General features: G+C 34.9%; 3 protein-coding genes across 7 annotated transcripts in view; all 3 read right to left on the bottom strand.

The window, feature by feature from the left end:
• LOC140051019 (rap guanine nucleotide exchange factor 2-like) overlaps positions 1–2,835 on the bottom strand; it is a 72,371-nt gene extending 69,536 nt beyond the window's left edge. For all 5 annotated transcript variants that reach the window (XM_072096076.1, XM_072096080.1, XM_072096078.1 and 2 more), the window contains exon 1: positions 2,729–2,835. The gene's annotated coding sequence lies outside the window, so the exon portion shown is untranslated. The remainder of the gene's footprint in view (positions 1–2,728) is intronic.
• Positions 2,836–4,606: 1,771 nt separating this feature from the next.
• Positions 4,607–11,320, bottom strand: LOC140051716 (uncharacterized). The gene is made up of 7 exons (XM_072097011.1): positions 11,112–11,320; positions 10,329–10,613; positions 9,564–9,730; positions 8,580–9,282; positions 6,119–7,950; positions 5,590–5,745; positions 4,607–4,905 (listed from the first exon to the last, which is right to left on the bottom strand). The coding sequence occupies exons 4-7, from the start codon at positions 8,671–8,673 to the stop codon at positions 4,798–4,800; spliced, it is 2,190 nt and encodes a 729-aa protein (XP_071953112.1). The 5' UTR covers positions 8,674–9,282; positions 9,564–9,730; positions 10,329–10,613; positions 11,112–11,320; the 3' UTR covers positions 4,607–4,797.
• A 1,908-nt stretch (positions 11,321–13,228) lies between these two features.
• LOC140051373 (uncharacterized) lies at positions 13,229–16,980 on the bottom strand. The gene is made up of 4 exons (XM_072096565.1): positions 16,720–16,980; positions 14,953–15,353; positions 14,522–14,671; positions 13,229–14,131 (listed from the first exon to the last, which is right to left on the bottom strand). Exons 1-4 carry the CDS (start codon positions 16,796–16,798, stop codon positions 14,021–14,023), a joined length of 741 nt encoding a protein of 246 aa, XP_071952666.1. The 5' UTR covers positions 16,799–16,980; the 3' UTR covers positions 13,229–14,020.
• Between the last annotated feature and the right edge of the window lie 1,742 nt (positions 16,981–18,722).

Below are 18,722 nucleotides of genomic sequence, written 5' to 3'. Positions count from 1 at the left end.
GTCACCGCTGTTCCACTTAATAAATGAGCGTATTGTGGATGTAGTTGGTAAATAGAGACGACAATCGATATCAAATTCAATTGCATGGTGGTCGCTCTCGACTGGATTGTCAACGACGCTTATATTTCTTACTGAGGATCCCGTGTTTGAGAACACGAGATCTATCTGTGAGCCATCATTAGCGTTTGTGGAAGGTCGGGTATTTTGGTTTACTAATTGATCGAAACCATACATGTTTAACACGTCAATGAATTTATGTGGTGCATTTGGCCAATTGATATTAAAGTCGCCCAAAACGACAACCGATTCATATTTATGGAATGAATGTTCTTGGCTAGCTAGTGCAAATTCAAATTGATCCCAATAAGAAACAGTTGAGTCTGGGGGTCTGTACACAAGGCATAACAGATGCGATTTGTTGTGACATGTGATAGAGACCCATAACATTTCAATGTTCAGTTCAGATGCAATAACCTTTGATTGCAATGTGCTGTTTATACCAATCAGTAAACCTCCGCCACGGGTAACAGATTCGCGATCGCGACGAAAAATGTCAAATTTATTAGAAAAATGTAACATCTGCGTATCATCCTCGGAGTTCAACCATGTTTCCGTTAAGCATATAATGTCTAATCCATCTGATTTAGTATCGCAGAAAATAGCCAAATCAAGAGACTTATTGCGAATACTGCGACAGTTTGAGAGTAAAACCGAAACAGATTTTTTGGTTGGTCGATCACTACGGGATTTGTCAGAGTTGTTGACTGGTCCTGGATTAGAATGGACATCCCCGGACGTGAGCAATACTTTAAAGTTGGCGGTTGAGTTTGGATAGTACTGTGTTGGTGCTTTGAAAAATTTCCGTTTGTGTGGCCTGGCTACGAATCCATTGTTGATGATAAATGGAGCGTGAATAGCGCGAAAAACAAAAGATTGTGTCCCGTACTGATCAATGTAATTATAATACATATATGTATGCACGTCGCCACTAATTGATGAATATAACTTCATAGGTAATGATTTATCAGGACTATGAATCATAAATATAACAGTACAAGTCAGTGCAATTAAAAAACGAAAGTTTACAATGGCACATCTTACCGCCGCCATACTCTGCTCCGTGAACACAAATTGCTGATTGAAATTCCGGGTCCAATTCCGAATAGGATCACGACTTGCTAAGTAGAATTCCGGGTCTGAATCTCTGTTAAAATAGCTCCAATACTGTACTGATCAAAACGACAACTACAGTGTCAAGATCGAGGCGCGGCAGCGATGGTATGAGAGCGAGTTAGGCCCAAGGAGTGGCTCTGATGCTCCAAAAGTATTACAGGCGATGAATGCCAGTGAGGGGTAGCAAGGTGAGCAGAAGCGTAAACAAATGTAGCTTAGAGAGCTCCACGTGAACACGTCCGTTCACGTCACGTTCAATAGGTCCGTCTGTACAGTAATGATGGTGACAATGGTATGGAAAGGTGCAGTTTTTTTGGTAGAAATTCTTACTGTTTGTATAGTTCTCTCACTCTGGAGAGAAGGGCCAATGCCACTTTATCCAGATAACCTAGGCACAAAATTTGCCTTAAAATCAAATGCGAAAGAATTGATTCAATCAGATTTGTATGAAGTATTCATCATACTTTATATAATGTGTGCTGTAGTAATAATTTATTGACAATTTTAGTATATAAAAAAATATGTTATTCAGTTCAGAAAATCCATTGAAAAAGTTTACATGTTTTTTTATAATGCAATTTAATTAATTAATTGTTAATCAACCTAGAAAACAAGCATTGTAGGTCAAACGTTATTTATATCTTTAAATATCTTTCATTTTCGATTTCATCTAAATGTAAAAACAATTTCTGTCTGCAATACGACGGAAGTCTAAGGTTATTATAGTGAAAACCATGCTGATTTAATTTTAATACAAAGCATCAGAATAAGCCAACATCATCTTTATAGAAGTTCCATTAAAACATTTTAAAAGCAATATTAATAATTCTGAATTTTAGTGTAGATATTTGAGCATCAGTTTCAGTACCATGGATACACTAGTTTAGTAAACAAGTTCTATTATTATTTCTCTTTGAAACTCTCTCACCACCACCCACAACAATACAGTACAACAAGTTTCTGATATTTCAAAACACAGAAACCTTAATTCCAAATAAAAGGAAGCAATACCAAGAAGACAATTTCCTACAGGAACAAATCGAATATGAAAACTACTTCCTTGGCCTACTGTACCTGTACAACCTTGTTTACAATTTTTAATTACTCATATTGTACTCATTGAGCGAATCACAATCTGATGATGGGAATGAACTCAACAATCCAATGTCATTACTAAATTATTCAATAATTAGGCCTATTTTAGTATTTAATAATAGATTTAGATAGCATTTAGGCTAATCTAAAACGATTAATTCTACTAAATTATTATTAAAAGATTCTAATATATTTACGAATGTCAAAGCAAATTATAACATAGTACGGACAGAAGGACATTCACGATCGCGTAGGCCTAGGCCTAGCAATCAGATTTCTGTCTGATTGAGAGAAGTGTTGTTTGTTGTATGTTCAGTGGTGAGAGATACGATCGTCGGTAGGCAGTCTGGAACGCCAGCGTAGAGTGCCGCCTAAAAACATCAATAAAATCTTATTTTGCAATTAAAATTCTTCAAAAGTCACAAAGCCTTTATAGAAAGGAATATTTCAGTAAACCTACCTCATAAACAACTTCTTTTAAATTTATAGCCATACGCAAACTCGATCAACAGTTTATTTCACATACAAATCTCTTCCGCCTGACTTTTCGTATCAAGGTTCTGTGTGTGTGACGATGCACCGGAAGTAAATACGGGACCTGACACGCCCTCTAGGTATCTACACGAAAAAAAAAGTGCGACATTTTTTTTATTCAGTTGTCTAGTAATAGAGGGCGACATGCTTATATTTATTTTTGTAATAGTAGTAACTGTTTCTTCGATAACTAAACGTGGATCAGCGGCACACGGCGCTTATAAAATTAATAATACAGTTAAAATGCGCCCTTTTTTAATCAAGTTGTATAGTTATAGAGGGGGTAAAAGCTTATACTTATTTTTGTAATACTAGGCCTATTTATTCAATCTTTTAATAGACTTTATTAAAAAATTAAAGAAAGAAATTTAAATAAATAAAATTAGTTTTAGGCCTAGGCCCCTATAGTCAATACTTAGCTCTAACTACTTTTATATTGCTGTTAATTTTTCTTCCAATAAAAACAGTAGATGGTTTTCGTTTAATATAATACTATTTTATGGTTCCGGAAAAAGAGGCGAAAACTGGACACCGACTCGTATTCTTATTAATATCATTCACACAAATAATGTCAGATTTAAAAAATTATAGGCTACCTACTTTTATTCGGAAAATTACTTATTTGCTGTTTGATTGAGGGCTATATGTAAAAAACACTCACATTCTTGACATATGTTTTCTTTTTAGGCATAGACCACACCAGAGAAAATAGATGACGAAATATTCGATTCCGATTGGTATACCATAGGCCTACTTCACCCGCCTATGTAGATTTTTTAATTTACAAGCCGCGTGTACGTACCACATCATTATGTTGAGCGCCATTATGAAAAGTAGAAAGTAATTCACAACAAATCATATAATTATTAAATTTATTAAAAATAGACTAGAATTAAAGATTTGGTATACAAAGATGTAAAACAATGTTATTGCTCAATAAATTGCAAAATTTGTCAACCTAAAAAACGTAAGTAAACGGCCGTTAAAGCCTATCAAATATTTTACACTACCCTGGTATACTTGCATAACCACTAAATAACCCATTGAAAGACACTGAAGCCAAACGTATACAATTTATACAAGTAATCAAATTCTGAAAGGAAAATTATTCTTAGCCCATTGAAAAACTAGGCCAACTCTATAAATGAAATTCAGCATATAAATCATTAATGGAATAGTTTTATTTAAAAAGAGTAAAGGATCCCTATTATTAACAAAGGTTAGGAAAGCAATGAACGACGAATAAAGATCCATGTTGGCCTATATTGTTATCCTAAACAAGGCAGGAGTGTGTTTTATACCAAGATATTATACGCCCAGACTAAACTTAGGCCTACGGTTTATCAAAACGAATAAACTTAGTTAATTTCTACCACTGTTGTATATGTATATTACGTGTGATAACCAATATTCATAGTACATTAATTAGACCTAATAGCCAATGACTCGCACCCAATTATACACCAGTCTAATAAATTTCCCCAAATAATAATTACTATGAAAACACCATGCGTTACGTTTTGGACGTCAAGAACATAATGATAAATATATCTAAAAAGTAAAATAAAATTTTAAATCTTAACTAAAGATAAGACAATAAATAAAAAAAACAACCATGTACAATAAATACAGAATCGTCCGAAATACAACAGTATACCAAATTATTCAGATAGGTTAGTCCCTCCCTCCTCCTTTTCGTCAGTAGGGCAAACATCTGACCAATTCTCAACTCAAGGCCAAAGCTACTCCACAGAGTAGTAATTACAATTATAAATGTAACAGCTTGTAACAGTAAGTATAATGAGAGAGATCTGCATTGGATGGACTGAATAATTTGATAATAATTTTTCCATAGGCTTAAATATAAATATACACATTTGATAAAAAGAAATTATTGGGTGTTGAGTTTTATCAAAACACATGTCCACTTAAGAGTTCCTTATTCTTTTCCAAATGCTGGGACAAATCGTTTTTGTTTACTCCACAGATATCAAACTAATAGACCTCATGCGCTTTCCTCAACATTGGTTCAATTTCTTTACTTTTGGCTTCGATATCACGGTAATCTGCCCTCCAGTTGTTACCACTTGGTACGCCTACAATCTAAACGAATGAATGAATGCTTACTGGTTAATCGGTTATTACTGGGGGAGACTTGAATACACTGGGTAGTGACGTTTTTCTATTCATTCATTGATCATTGTGGAAACATAATTTAATCTAAGAACTCATAGTACTAAACTAATTTGTTCTTGAACTATGGAGAATTTTGTGCGCTGTATTATTTTTTTCCGAAATAAGAGATGAAATTAATGAAAACAAAAATATATAAAAATTGAATGCAACAAGGCATTCCACTTTATGTGTATTCTTGACACAATACAGAACGTGGCGATTTAATGTTAAAAAAGTACTACTTGCGTTCACACGATAAAACTAAAACAGATTTTCTAACACTGTTAATTTTCCTTTTTGCTACAATTCAGTGGTTTCAAACATGTACTTTACCAATTCTATAGAATTCAGCCTTTGGCTGCGATTGTTAAATTGAATCAAATTAAATGCAAGAGTGTATGTTTGTAGGTATGTAAAAACATTGGGACACAAAATTTAAGATAAAAAAAATGAATAAAAACAAATAAGTTGTACATTGAATCAAGACAAACATTTTGGAACTCATGACGTCAAGAGCGCGTACAGGCTTAGTTATTATTTACCCATTCCAACACAAATTCTTTATATTTATTATGTAACTTAGCCTACATTAACAACAATCTGAAAATTTACCTTAGGTTTTCGGACATAATTCGTATAACCAATATACAAAATAAGTGTAAATAGTATGGCCGGAATACAATATAGCAGAATATTGTTAGCTGCTTGTGGATTTATTGTGGCTTGTGAGCTATTTAACTCATGCCATTGTGTGTACACGTTCTGTGGCTGTAAGAAGAAAAGGAAATAGACACTTAACGTTAGGATGAGGTCTAAATAATGAGTATGGGTCTAAATCAATGGCGGGTCTAGGAAGGGTAACAAAATGTCAAATTTAACTGAGCTTATATGTCCTAACTGCATTGTAATTAGGTAGGGGGAGAAGGTAGAAAACAAAATATATCATTCATATACATTTTCTTATAACTATAAGTTTTCTTGGGTAGAATTGGACATGATTTTGCAGTGTTTAAAATTAGTATTACTAAAAAGAGTTAATGTTTTATTTTATATGGAGACCTTTATAATATTGGGAAGTTATATGGTGTTAAACACATCAACATTGTCATCCATGAAGAAAAGGGACTGTTCTATATTATACCTGTAGTCGATCAGAAGGAGACTCTTGCTTTGTTTCATAGAAGCTGCTGCCAATATTTCCAAATTCTTCTACCTCTTGTTTCAGCAAGTTTTCGTAACTTTCATCATCAATGCTTTCGTATGGATCAAAGGGTTCTTCGTCTTTGCTATCACTTAACCAGTCAAATGTATCAAAAGAATCTTCAGGTGGTGACTGGGCCTCCTGGTCTTCTTTCCAGCCCTCGGGATTATTGAAAGAAATATAATTGGAATCGTCTTTGTCATAAGCATAGTATTGATCTGGATACAGGTCGTTATTTGGAGGATTATAACTATCTGGCCAGCCATAGTAGTCAGGAGTTTCGGTTGGGGTTGAAACATTAACAATTTCGGTAATATTTACTACTGGTGCACCTGTGGGCGGTGCATTTGGAGCATATTGATTCGGAGACAATCCTGTCTCGACAGGAAGTTGAGGGGATTCTGAGTTTTGAGGAGGTGCGTACTGATCTGGTGACCCTGTGTCGACAGGAAGTTGAGGTGATTCTGGGTTTTGAGGAGGTGCGTACTGATATGGTGACCCTGTCTCGACAGGTAGTTGAGGTGATTCTGGGTTTTGAGGAGGTGCGTATTGATTTGGTGACCCTGCCTCGACAGGAAGTTGAGGTGATTCTGGGTTTTGAGGAGGTGCGTACTGATATGGTGACCCTGTCTCGACAGGTAGTTGAGGTGATTCTGGGTTTTGAGGAGGTGCGTATTGATCTGGTGACCCTGCCTCGACAGGAAGTTGAGGTGACGCTGGGTTTTGAGGAGGCGCGTACTGATATGGTGACCCTGTCTCGACAGGTAGTTGAGGTGATTCTGGGTTTTGAGGAGGTGCGTACTGATCTGGTGACCCTGCCTCGACAGGAAGTTTAGGTGATTCTGGGTTTTGAGGAGGTGCGTACTGATATGGTGACCCTGTCTCGACAGGAAGTTGAGGTGATTCTGGGTTTTGAGGAGGTGCGTACTGATCTGGTGACCCTGTCTCGACAGGTAGTTGAGGGTATTGCGGGTTTTGAGGAGGTGCGTATTGATCTGGTGACCCTGCCTCGACAGGAAGTTGAGGTGATTCTGGGTTTTGAGGAGGTGCGTACTGATCTGGTGACCCTGCCTCGACAGGAAGTTGAGGGGATACTGGGTTTTGAGGAGGTGCATACTGATCTGGTGACCCTGCATCGACAGGAAGTTGAGGTGATACTGGGTTTTGAGGAAGTGCGTACTGATCTGGTGACCCTGCCTCGACAGGAAGTTGAGGTGATTCTGGGTTTTGAGGAGGTGCGTACTGATATGGTGACCCTGCCTCGACAGGAAGTTGAGGGGATTCTGGGTTTTGAGGAGGTGCGTACTGATCTGGTGACCCTGCCTCGACAGGAATTTGAGGTGATTCTGGGTTTTGAGGAAGTGCGTATTGACCCGGTGCCCCTGTCTCGACAGGAAGTTGAGGGGATTCAGTGACTGGGTTTCTTTCATAACCAGGAGCCATATCATACTTTCTATACGGAGAATTGTCAACGCCATGCAGCACTTCTGTGCCATCGTTGGCAACTATTTCCTTATTATCTACTTGAGGGTTTTCTGCATTTTCGTTGTTGTTTTCTCTTTGTTCGGCTTCTGGCATAACAGGTTTTTCATAGCTAGGCGCCATATTGTCCGGAGAATTGTTAGGAGCAACGGGTACTTCAGGATTCACTGGAGGCACATCGTTTGCATTCGGAGGATTATCCTCATTTTCTCTATTGGTTAGCTCATTTTGTCCTGCTGCTATTGCATTGTCTTCTACTTCTAGGTCTACCTTCTGATTAACCCCACCATCTAAAGAAAAATAAGTTACAATTTGAAATGAATATTTAAAAACAATCATTCATAACATGAACGGAAACCACTGCCAGGAAAGGTGGGCAAGGTATCAATGGCTCCAAAGTGAAACGTTTTTAAATAAGTATACGGTACGTCAGTATTTATATATTTGCATTAAAATCCGTTGAATTAGTCTTAGAATACAAAAGATTGCACTATAGATTATGTATAGAAGACACGTATGTAGGCCTACTGTATATTACGTCCCTATTTGTTCCAGTTTAGGTGGACAAGCTTAAGAATGAGAATTTTTATCGTATTTGGGGAACGGTACACCATAACGATGATGGGACTGGAGGGACGGTAATTCTGTACACCATGTACATGTATAATGTAAATGTATAATCTAAATGAATAGACGATTTAAAGCAACAAAAATAAAGCTGCCATCGTTTTTTTTTCTCGCGTGACTGACTATACAATTCATACAAAATAAAGATTTTGCTGTGACTTAGGGCCTACTGTATTTGCCGAATTTTAGTTATAATGTCGTTTTATTTCAAACGACGATATGTCTATTACGTTAGTGACTGAATCCCCTCCCTCCACCCATGATGTAACACTAAAATGAGAGGAAACCTTACCTTCAATCTGTCTATTCACACGATGCAACAGTGGAACACCAAATACAATTTGGGTTAAAACCGCAACAATAAACGTAACTTGAACTGACTTCATGGTACTAATCTACACTTCGTATAATATACACGAATATTAACAACAATTAATAGTGTTGGCCTATATCAATAGGCCTCTAATTCAAAGGTTACTAAACCTTACGCCCATATAACGTCAACATGCAGCAACACTAACGATTGTACCTATTTACATTTCAATTGCGTTACTAAATACATTGAACTGTAATTATCTACACGTAGAAGGTATTGTTATGCAAAATGTATTTATTGTCTGATTCTGTGACGTGTTAGTAACTCAGATTAATCTAGATCGTTACCGTACGCCCTCATTTCAAAAGACCAAACACAATGATGCATGCGCATGGATGAGTGGTTACCCATAATAATTTCATATGTCTTACTTCGCATAAGTAGCAAAGCCTATCATTGTTGGTACGTTACCGGTACACTGTTTACTGGGGATCTAACAATGTTACATGGGAGCATATAAATGATCCATAATAATAAAATATACACTATAGACCCTAGGCATTTTGATAATAAGAACACAAATTATTCAATTAATTTGTTGTATTAATTTATTTATCATCTTCATGGTGGTGTTTGTAAGTTTTGGCTTCGATGATGTCACATCAGCCTTGTTACCACTCTGTATGTGTAAGAAAAAAAAAATATGTTTAATCATTATCCTTAATTGTTTAACTTTTAAATTTATTTTAAAAAACAGAAGTTTATGAATAAAAACAACTGCTAATTTATTTTTTCATATACTAAACTTAAAAAAAAAATGGTTTTAACAAATTAAATAAAGTGTCTTACTAAACAGAAAAAAACGGAGTATAGGCCTATAGGCGTAGTAATATAGGCACTGTACTATAATTTGTCCTTTTGTTATACACATAATCATATCAAATAAAATGTATTATTTACCCTTGGTCTTCTTAAGAAACTGTTATAACCAGCAATACAAGATACGATAGCAGTACAACATATTAGATAACAGATAACAACTTGGACAAAATATGTATCTGTTGAATCCATGGTTGGTGCTGGTTGGTGGAAGTGGGGTTGGCCATTGTGGATATACATCCGTCCGTCTAGAAGTATAATTATAACACAACATTTTGATGCAACGGTAAATCAATCATAAGACGCGGATATGATCTGAAAAGGAGTTTAGTTTGTTTTGGGCATAACATTGTGTTCACACACTAGACCCTCATTGAACGGTATTACAGGAACTTTTTGTTCTCGCTCTCGCGGACAAAACTGATTTTTAGAGCAAGGATCAAAACACAGATACAGCATCATTGTCCATAGGTATTAAACTAATATTTTAGATAATATATTAAATATAATATTATAATTAGTAAGTGTTTCTCAACCAAAGTTTAGACGAGTATTAATGTACATTCCATTCCAGCCAATATGATGTGACCCTTGGGTAAAAATCTATTCCAATCTGATCTTTATGAAATAGCACTGTAAAATCACAATGTCTGATGTTATTATCATGGAGCTATTATTATTATTATTATTATTATATAATTATTACTTATTATTCTATAGGCCTATTGTAATAAAAACAGAATTAATAAGAACTGAGATTGATCCAAAAAGATTGTGAACACAATGTAGTCTTTTGTGGAGTGAAACTAATTTGTTCATTACATGAACCAATGATGTGATATAAACCTTGTAAGCTTGTTTTCTCTTTTCTATGTACTCTTGCCAGTCATTGTAAATATACGGCTGTTCGGTAGTTACATAATTGTAACTGTGGATTCGATTGTAACGACGATGGTATGGGTTTCTCTCGGCCTGTTCTTCAATTGACAGGCCTAGGCCTATATAAACTGACTTTGACTCGACAGGTTCTTTTTTTTTCACTTTCCCAATTAGGCCTACCAAAGTAATCCGGTTCTGCTGTTACTTGATACATTCTAGGCCTGTAATGTGTAGGCCTCGTAGGCCGGCTACCTAAATGAGAACCAAATACAACTGTCCTTAAAAATTCTGCCATTTTAACAGACAATAATCCACTATTGTTTTGTTGGATCCTATATATTATTAAAATGTTTATTTAATTTTATTTTAATAATTTTTTATTATGCACCATCTCTCCTAACGTTGGAAATATTGATATTAGGAAATATAACACATTAAATTGTTTCTGCAAAAAAGAAAACGAGTAGGCCTTCCTCACAAAAACACAAACCACAACCCGCCACCTACCCAAGAAAACACCCGCAAAAACAGCGCTTTATGTATAGTTTTAATTTATAACTATCAATTAAAATATTCATTTCATTGAGCTGACTAATTTTACTTATACCACACATTTAACTACACCTTATTGGTGCCTAGTGTTCGCCATGTCAATACTATAGTACCAGTACCAACAGAGGCAGACTACTAAAATGGAGAAAGTAATTAAATATTGACTATCATTATTACACGGATAAAAAATACACCTACCTTGAGCTCCTCGGGCCCGAGCTAAATGGAATGCTATCCCAGTTTTCGAAATGGCAACAATAAATATCAAGTAAAGCAAATTCATCATCGGTAATAAAATTTAATAATGTAGCTTAGGCCTACTGTACGGTTAAAACTACTTATAATCATACAGATAATATAGTGAACTATAATAGGCCTCATGCATTAATTCACTAACGATCGCCTACACCGTCACACAAGGAAGTTATAAAAACAAGATATACATCTTATAAATGAACAAAGCACATTGCCCTATATTATAAACAATGAAAATATTAGTTTAGTGTGTTGTAAAAACCCTGAAATTGTTTGTACCAATCCATTCAACAAGGCGATATAAATGGCTGCATTCGCGTGCTCAAGTTAGTGTTTACCGACCAACCGACCGACATAGTGAGCTAGGACTAAAAACTGTCATTATTTTTTTATAAGAAATCGACTAAGCTGCATAAAGTCCAAGTATCTTTAAAGTACTATCCAAGAGTCTCTATTTTAGATCAGCGTTCCGCAACCTTTTTTGACCACGACCCCATGATCCTATTTTGGGAATTTTCGCGACCCAACATTGCGTGTTTGATCTTACAGAAACACAATATATTTATGACGTAGCGATGAATTACGTAAGATGAAGTACGTAGGCCTACACGTAGACTATTGTCAGCTGCTCAGTCATGTACTTAGTGGCGTGACAAGTAATGCTCTGTTCGAATACTCTAAGAGTTAGCTTGGGTTCAAAACCCTGCGGATTTTTTTTTAATGAAATAAATATTTTTTTTATTTATTTTGAAAGATATTGAGACAGTTAAGTTAATTTAGGAAATAGGTAAGCTATCTTTGCGATTTCTACAGTCATATTAATACATAGTCATGATGCATACATAATCACTGTTGTTATAGTAATCTCTATTAGGCCTAATGGGGCCATAGGCGAAGCGAATGTTGTTAAATGACACACCTGACTGGAAATGGTACTCTCGCACGTAAAAATTATGATAAATGGCACCTCTAGTTGGCCGGAAATGACACTCTAATAATATCGCGCTCGCAAATAGCCAGCTACTTTTTCCGCCGATAAACACATTTGTGTTCAATGTAACGTCAAGGAGTTCTCTCAAACCATAAAGGCCTGAACAACATCGACGATATGAGTGTAATTTGGGATGTACCTGTTTATATAGTTCTTTCTATTATTCCAATGTTCATTGTCAAAGTTCCCACCGCCGGTACATCAAAGTTCGCAATTTTTCAGTCAAGTTACAAACTCCTTTGCAAACTACAGAAAAATAGCGTCGTAGAACCAGTTGGTAGGTTATTAAATCCACGTCCTTAAAGGGGATTCCCCACTTGTATATTAACAACCAACCATGCGTCAAAAGCGTCCAATTGTGTGTCGCTACGGACTCGCCGCACGTCAACACAGGGAAAAACTGTAGAGATGTAAAATGTAATCAGTGTTGTTGATTCTACAAAACTGAGAACGTTTCACATATAGATCAGTGTATAAATTGATCAAAAGTCTCAGTATCGGAAACAATTTCGTGACCCATCAAATTTTTTTCACGACCCAAACATTGGGTCGCGACCAATAGGTTGTGGAACGGCGGCGTTTTAGATGTTACACTGATTTTTTTTACCATTTCTTGAAATACGGCCATCTTAATTATTATCAGCGCTTTATTTCCAATTTCTTCTGAGTTAAAATATTTCCCAAAAGTCACTCTTTTCGTCACGCTTTTAGCCATTATTTAAAGCAGAGACTTTTGGTATAATAGTCAATAAAACTATAGTATAATTTAAATGCGCTTTCAGATCGAAGAGCAGCTGAGCTTGTTTTATATCAGCAATTTACAATAGGGCCTGCTTACATTAAGAAACATGCAGTAATCGGTAAATATCTCGAAATATGGTCAAAACTATTCAAGTGACGCTGGAGTTAAATCCGTAGCGTTAGATGGGGTATGTAGCTGTCGTTAATAAAGTCACGGACGTGGCGTGAGTTGCGCCACTGCCAGCCTTACGCCGTACTTGTGAACACCCCCTAAGTTACGCGGTGATAATTATAATGATGTAATTTGTTATCAAGTAATCAACACATTTAGGCTAGGTTTGCATTTATGAAAAACATGACATTTTATTTAAAATCAGTTAGTAGGCCTACCGTATATGATCAAATATGCTATACATGTTTTACAAACTAGGCCTACAATAAAAAAAGAAGACAACAATAGAATGGCTGTTCTAAGTATTGTGTAGTAATGTAGCTCATATTTATATGCTCCTATTTGCTCTATGAGATTATATAAAATCGTATATTTGCACATGCGCAAGATTGTCCAGAACATTTCAAGACAAACCGCAACTCCAACTCTTTCATAAAACAAATAAAGCTAGCTATGCATTTCAAAGACAATTTGAAAGGAAAAGAAGCATTAACTCTCTTGAAAAGATCCTGTATATATACAAACACAAATTACTCTTACATAGTAAGTATTGTTTTAGCGTTCTATATTGCTTAAATTCAAACAGTATAGTACCGTAATAAGAAGCAAACATCTGAGTATTAATGTTCTTTTTTTCGTTTTTTGCACTGAATATTAAGCTTTGTCTAACTATCAAATTAGTTTGACAAAAAAAAGTGTAATCCGCCCAAATAATGGTAGTGATATGGCATCATCATGTCCATGGGTATGGTACATCACATTTTGTTTGTCACGTAAGTTTGTTAGTGTGGACAGAGCTTAAAATCGACAAAAAGAATCTGCGTAATGAAATTTCCGACGAAATTCCAACCTGCACCATCTATCTTACATATTTAAAACATAATCGATGACATAAAGCAGCAATAGGATGTGCTCATCGCTTTAGGTTCCGTTGGCTCTTCTCAGCAACTAGTACACCATTGCGGTCTTTCCCATTATTGGTTCGATTTCGTATGTTTTGGCTTCGACGTCACGGTATAATTCAGCCTTCAACTTGTTACCACTCTGTACGTTTATAATCTAATAAATGATAAATAATAAGAAATTATTTTTTTCGTTATTATCTTGACATTATGGAAGATGTTTTATTTAACTAGCTATATTAGCCTATTTGTAGTGATTACAAAATCGGTTGGGTTCTTGTTTGTTTTACTGATTGTCACAATTGACTTACCACTTAACACAATAATTTTTTTACTTTGAAATTTCATTTAAAAAAAAAGGCATATATTATATAACTAAACAAACTCAAAAAGACCGTTGTAACATTTCGGCAAATAACTAGAAATGTTAATAAGTTTTTATGACGTCACCAATTTGTTTCAAAGCAAGCAATCATAAGCAAGGAGGTCTAATACATTTGGGATCTTGCCAAATAAAACGCCATCTCAATTCAAATTTATTACTTACCCTCTGTTTTCTTCGGTAACAGTGTGTATAAACAGCATAGAATAATAGAAATGTAACTCCTGCCGTAATGCAATATAACAGACAATAGACAGCAGTTTCTTGTGGTCTAATTTGTGGATGTATGGTTTGCCATCGTGTGTATACAATCGTCTGGAAATAAATAAAAACAATTCAAACAGATACAGTATTAGAAGCGCACAAAGACGGTAGAAGATTCGGTATAGGCTTAGGAGCTAATCCTTCAAGAAGGAAGTGGGGTTGGAGGGGTGGGGGGGGGGGGTTGGATTGTTGTGGTTGTGTGGAGGATGTTTCGTGGCTGAGGGGTTGTTTATTCTCCCTGAGATACTAGAATTCTTTTTAGAACGTGTTTAAAAAAACCCAAAATACAATGTAGCCTTATATTATCTAGAATGATAAATATAGGGCTATACCTTGTAATATGCTTGTTCTTCATTCTCCTTTTTATCTTCCTTGTTCGGGATCGAATTATATAGATTAACCGGCTGTTCGGTAGTTTCAAAGCCATAACTAGGTTTCGATGGATAAAATCTCTCATATGGATTAAATGGTTCTTCGGTAGTTTCAAAGCCATAATTAGGTTTCGATGAGTAAAATCTCTGATATGGTTTAAATGCCTCTTCGGTAGTTTGAAAGCCATAGTAACTGTGGACGCGATTGTACCAACCATAAGATTGTTTTCTCTGTGTTCTGTACGGATCCAAGGTGCCAGCCATCGAATTGATTGAAGGTTCTCTTCCCCAATAATTATCAACAAAGTATTCTGTTGTACGGGGATACCATCTCTGGGCCGACTGTGTAGGTCTATAATTGCCTAAAAGAACAGAAAAGAATGTAAAATAGAAATATCTCGATGCACCTACCACCTTATATCATATTATTGCTCCATGACTTATCACAAGTCTCTACACTTTAGAAACGGTGTTACATTATAAACGCATAGCGTGTAGGGCCTACCCACTTTTACGCGTTTAGCTTGATGTTTAGCGTTGATTATTATATTATAAACGCATAGCTTGTACCACTTTTCTTACGCGAGCGAAACCACGGTTAATGTACAACAATCCGCCGCACGTTATTGTTTTCTTTTTACGTAGCGTTTACGTGATTTGTTTCGAAACATGAAACTATGGTAATTATTTGCATTATCATCTAATTAAAAAAAGAATTAACAATACGAGTTTCTGTACCCACCTTGGAAAAAACATACGCTTTAATAAGTTTTAGCAGATCAAAGATAGGTGTGACACGCCATGTATGCCAAAATGCTTTTCTTCTTTACGGCCGAATCACCGCCAGAACGATCAAAGGATTAACTATAAGGCTTTTAAATTATTTTCTTATGTATAGGCCTTTATGTAAAGTATCCTGTTTACGATAATGTAACTGTAACATCTATTATTATTAGTATTATCATATTACACATGATGTTATTCGTCTCATACAGTGGTTTTACGGATAATAAACAGGGAAGCTTGATCAATCCACCAAGGTTGCACTTCTACAATATGGCGGAGTTCGGCGCAGTATAAATAATTGAACTGCAACGAACATACTGTTCAACATGCAATCCTAACAATCTCTATTTTTTAACATTGATGTATTAAAGCCAATCTCATAGATCACGCGCCTTTCGAACCTATAATTACTGCATGCCAAAATATGGACGAAATTTGCAACAAAAGAGAAACGATTTCTGCCTAATCATCATGGTTGATATGACTGCACCATAAATGAGTGCGTCTCACTATCTACTAAAAAAAACTTTCTTTGTGACTCTTGTTTTTATAGTTTTCTCATCACTACGTATTTATAATAATAACCAGCTTCCTCCAAAATGTAAATCATTCTTTTCATTTATTTGTCAAATTGCATTCCTATAATAATAGTCTAATTTTCTATAATTCTAATAGTATTCTATTACATTCGTAGAACATATTTACTATGTACCTTATGGAACATCATGCACTTTAATCTTAAATTGTCAAATACTTTAACATCTTTTAAAAGAAAATATAAACAATTATTAATATATAGTTATGCAGTTTGTTGTTTTTTTTCTCGCACTTATCTCAGTCATCATCATCCTAATTTTTATCAACCACAGTGTTATACAGATTTAGGCCTACCTAAAAGGAGGACGGTCCTTTAGGGCATATAGTGTGTTTGATCAGACTTACCTTGATGTGAGCCTAGTCCAACACCTATTTGTGCCAAAACGGCCACAATAAATACCAGATAAACAGACAAATTCATCATCGGTAATAACCGCTAATTAATATATACTATAATAATATACAGTATAGTCGATTGAAACTATTGAAGGTCTTTAATTCAGCAAGAAAAAATGTCAGATAGGCCTACACAACGTAAATAAGGACATCGAGGGGAACAATGTTCCTACAGCGTTTCTTCATAATCCATGGTGCATGCAGTTATGTTTTGTATTGTATTGATCTATAGTAAACCATGGATTTAGGTATATTGTTAATATAATTCCGTTATATATGAAACCGGAACAAACCAGAATGTATAATGTGACAATAGGCACGTCTACAAACAAGTCTACAATATGCAATACAAACAACAGGAACGGAAAAGAAATAGTACCGTGTTGGTTGATTGGTTCATATTATGATATATAATAATTTTTTACTGAAAACTGAGTCTCCAGAAATGTAAATTAATTAATTGGCATGTCCTATACACAATGTAGTGATGGAGCTTTATCGAACTTTCTCAACGTTCCTTGGCCTATGATATGTATATTTCTTTCACTGTTATCATAAAGTTATTAATTTATTAATTAATTAATCTTTTTAATTTTACTGTACACCTAAAACTCGTCGTTTTTCAATCAACCAAAATTTATTTGTACTTTACTAAGACAAATAAAGTTTCTTGTATCTTTTGTAATTATTAGTTTTTTTTATTTTAAAGTTTAGCGCCACCTATGTCATTTTTGTTGTTTTTTTACATTTTTTTCGTTTTTAAAGTTTATAAATGCATTTTTCTAAATTGCTGTCAAGTTTTACGAATACAAATAAATGTTCGTATATCGGTTCTAAACTTCGTTTCGTTTTCAGTTCATCGAAGAGAAATAAATGTTCTTATATCGGTGGTTATGATTTAGTTTAGCGCCACCTATGGCATTTTCCCCGCTGGTTGTAACCATTTCATTTGTGTATATTTTTCATCAACATTACATTTTCATAAAAGGCAAGGTGCGTGAGTGAACAGATTAAAGCATACCTACTTAAAAACATTTACGCAAAGGCTGCAATCATGGTAAAGTAGATAATTGCTAAATTCACATACTAAAGCTAATTGCAATTCGCTGTGTGGTAATGTTAATTGCTTATCTTAATGTCCTCTTAACTTACTACTGGTTAAATATGTCTGACTTGACCGTATGTCATGTAATCTAATGGAGAGAAGAGGTAATGGTCTTGTGAAAGGTTACAAGGTTGTGTATTGCGACAAAAAAGATTCTATTAATTGATAAATTCAAGATGAGCTTTTATACGATAGTATTTATTGTCATTTATACAACAATGTACAAATGAACATTAGTTGGTTGATTTACATTTGATATAAATATAATTATATAGATATATAATAAAATAAAACAAAAAAACAATAAATCAAAGAGATATTATAAACTTGCTTTAAATACGTGAATAGAATTATAAACAAATGATTGTCGGCAACGTTTAGTGCTTTGATTCATAATGTAACGTTACCGTACATCAGCACTAAACTCTATAAACTATAACATGTTTCCATATCATTTTTCACTGTATCTTCGACAGTATAACAGATAACAGGTCATTGTAATAGTCGCTACAAACATGATACATTCTCCAACATTTTCAAAATGTTTTTTAAAAACATTTTCAGCATAAGTAGAATCATGTAAGTAAGAATTGTCCCTTTAAATGTGATATTTATTTAATATTACTTAATATTTGACAGAAAGAAAGTCTTACATTAATATAACGGCACTGTACTTGATATGAGACTTATACTTTTATTAGAAAGTAGAACAAGTTACTATTATTGGTTACGATAATCACGTTAATGTATAGCAAAGTACAGTAATTGTGTTTGCACTTTGTGAAAGCGAGCTAGTGGTAAACATACATATAATGGCCTCGGAGTATGTACGCTTCGAGATAAAAGC

This window comes from Antedon mediterranea, chromosome 6 (assembly GCF_964355755.1).
Source record: "Antedon mediterranea chromosome 6, ecAntMedi1.1, whole genome shotgun sequence".
Lineage (NCBI taxonomy): Eukaryota > Metazoa > Echinodermata > Crinoidea > Comatulida > Antedonidae > Antedon > Antedon mediterranea.
Note: the sequence above shows the minus strand (reverse complement) of the source record. Positions and strands in the feature narration are given on the sequence as shown.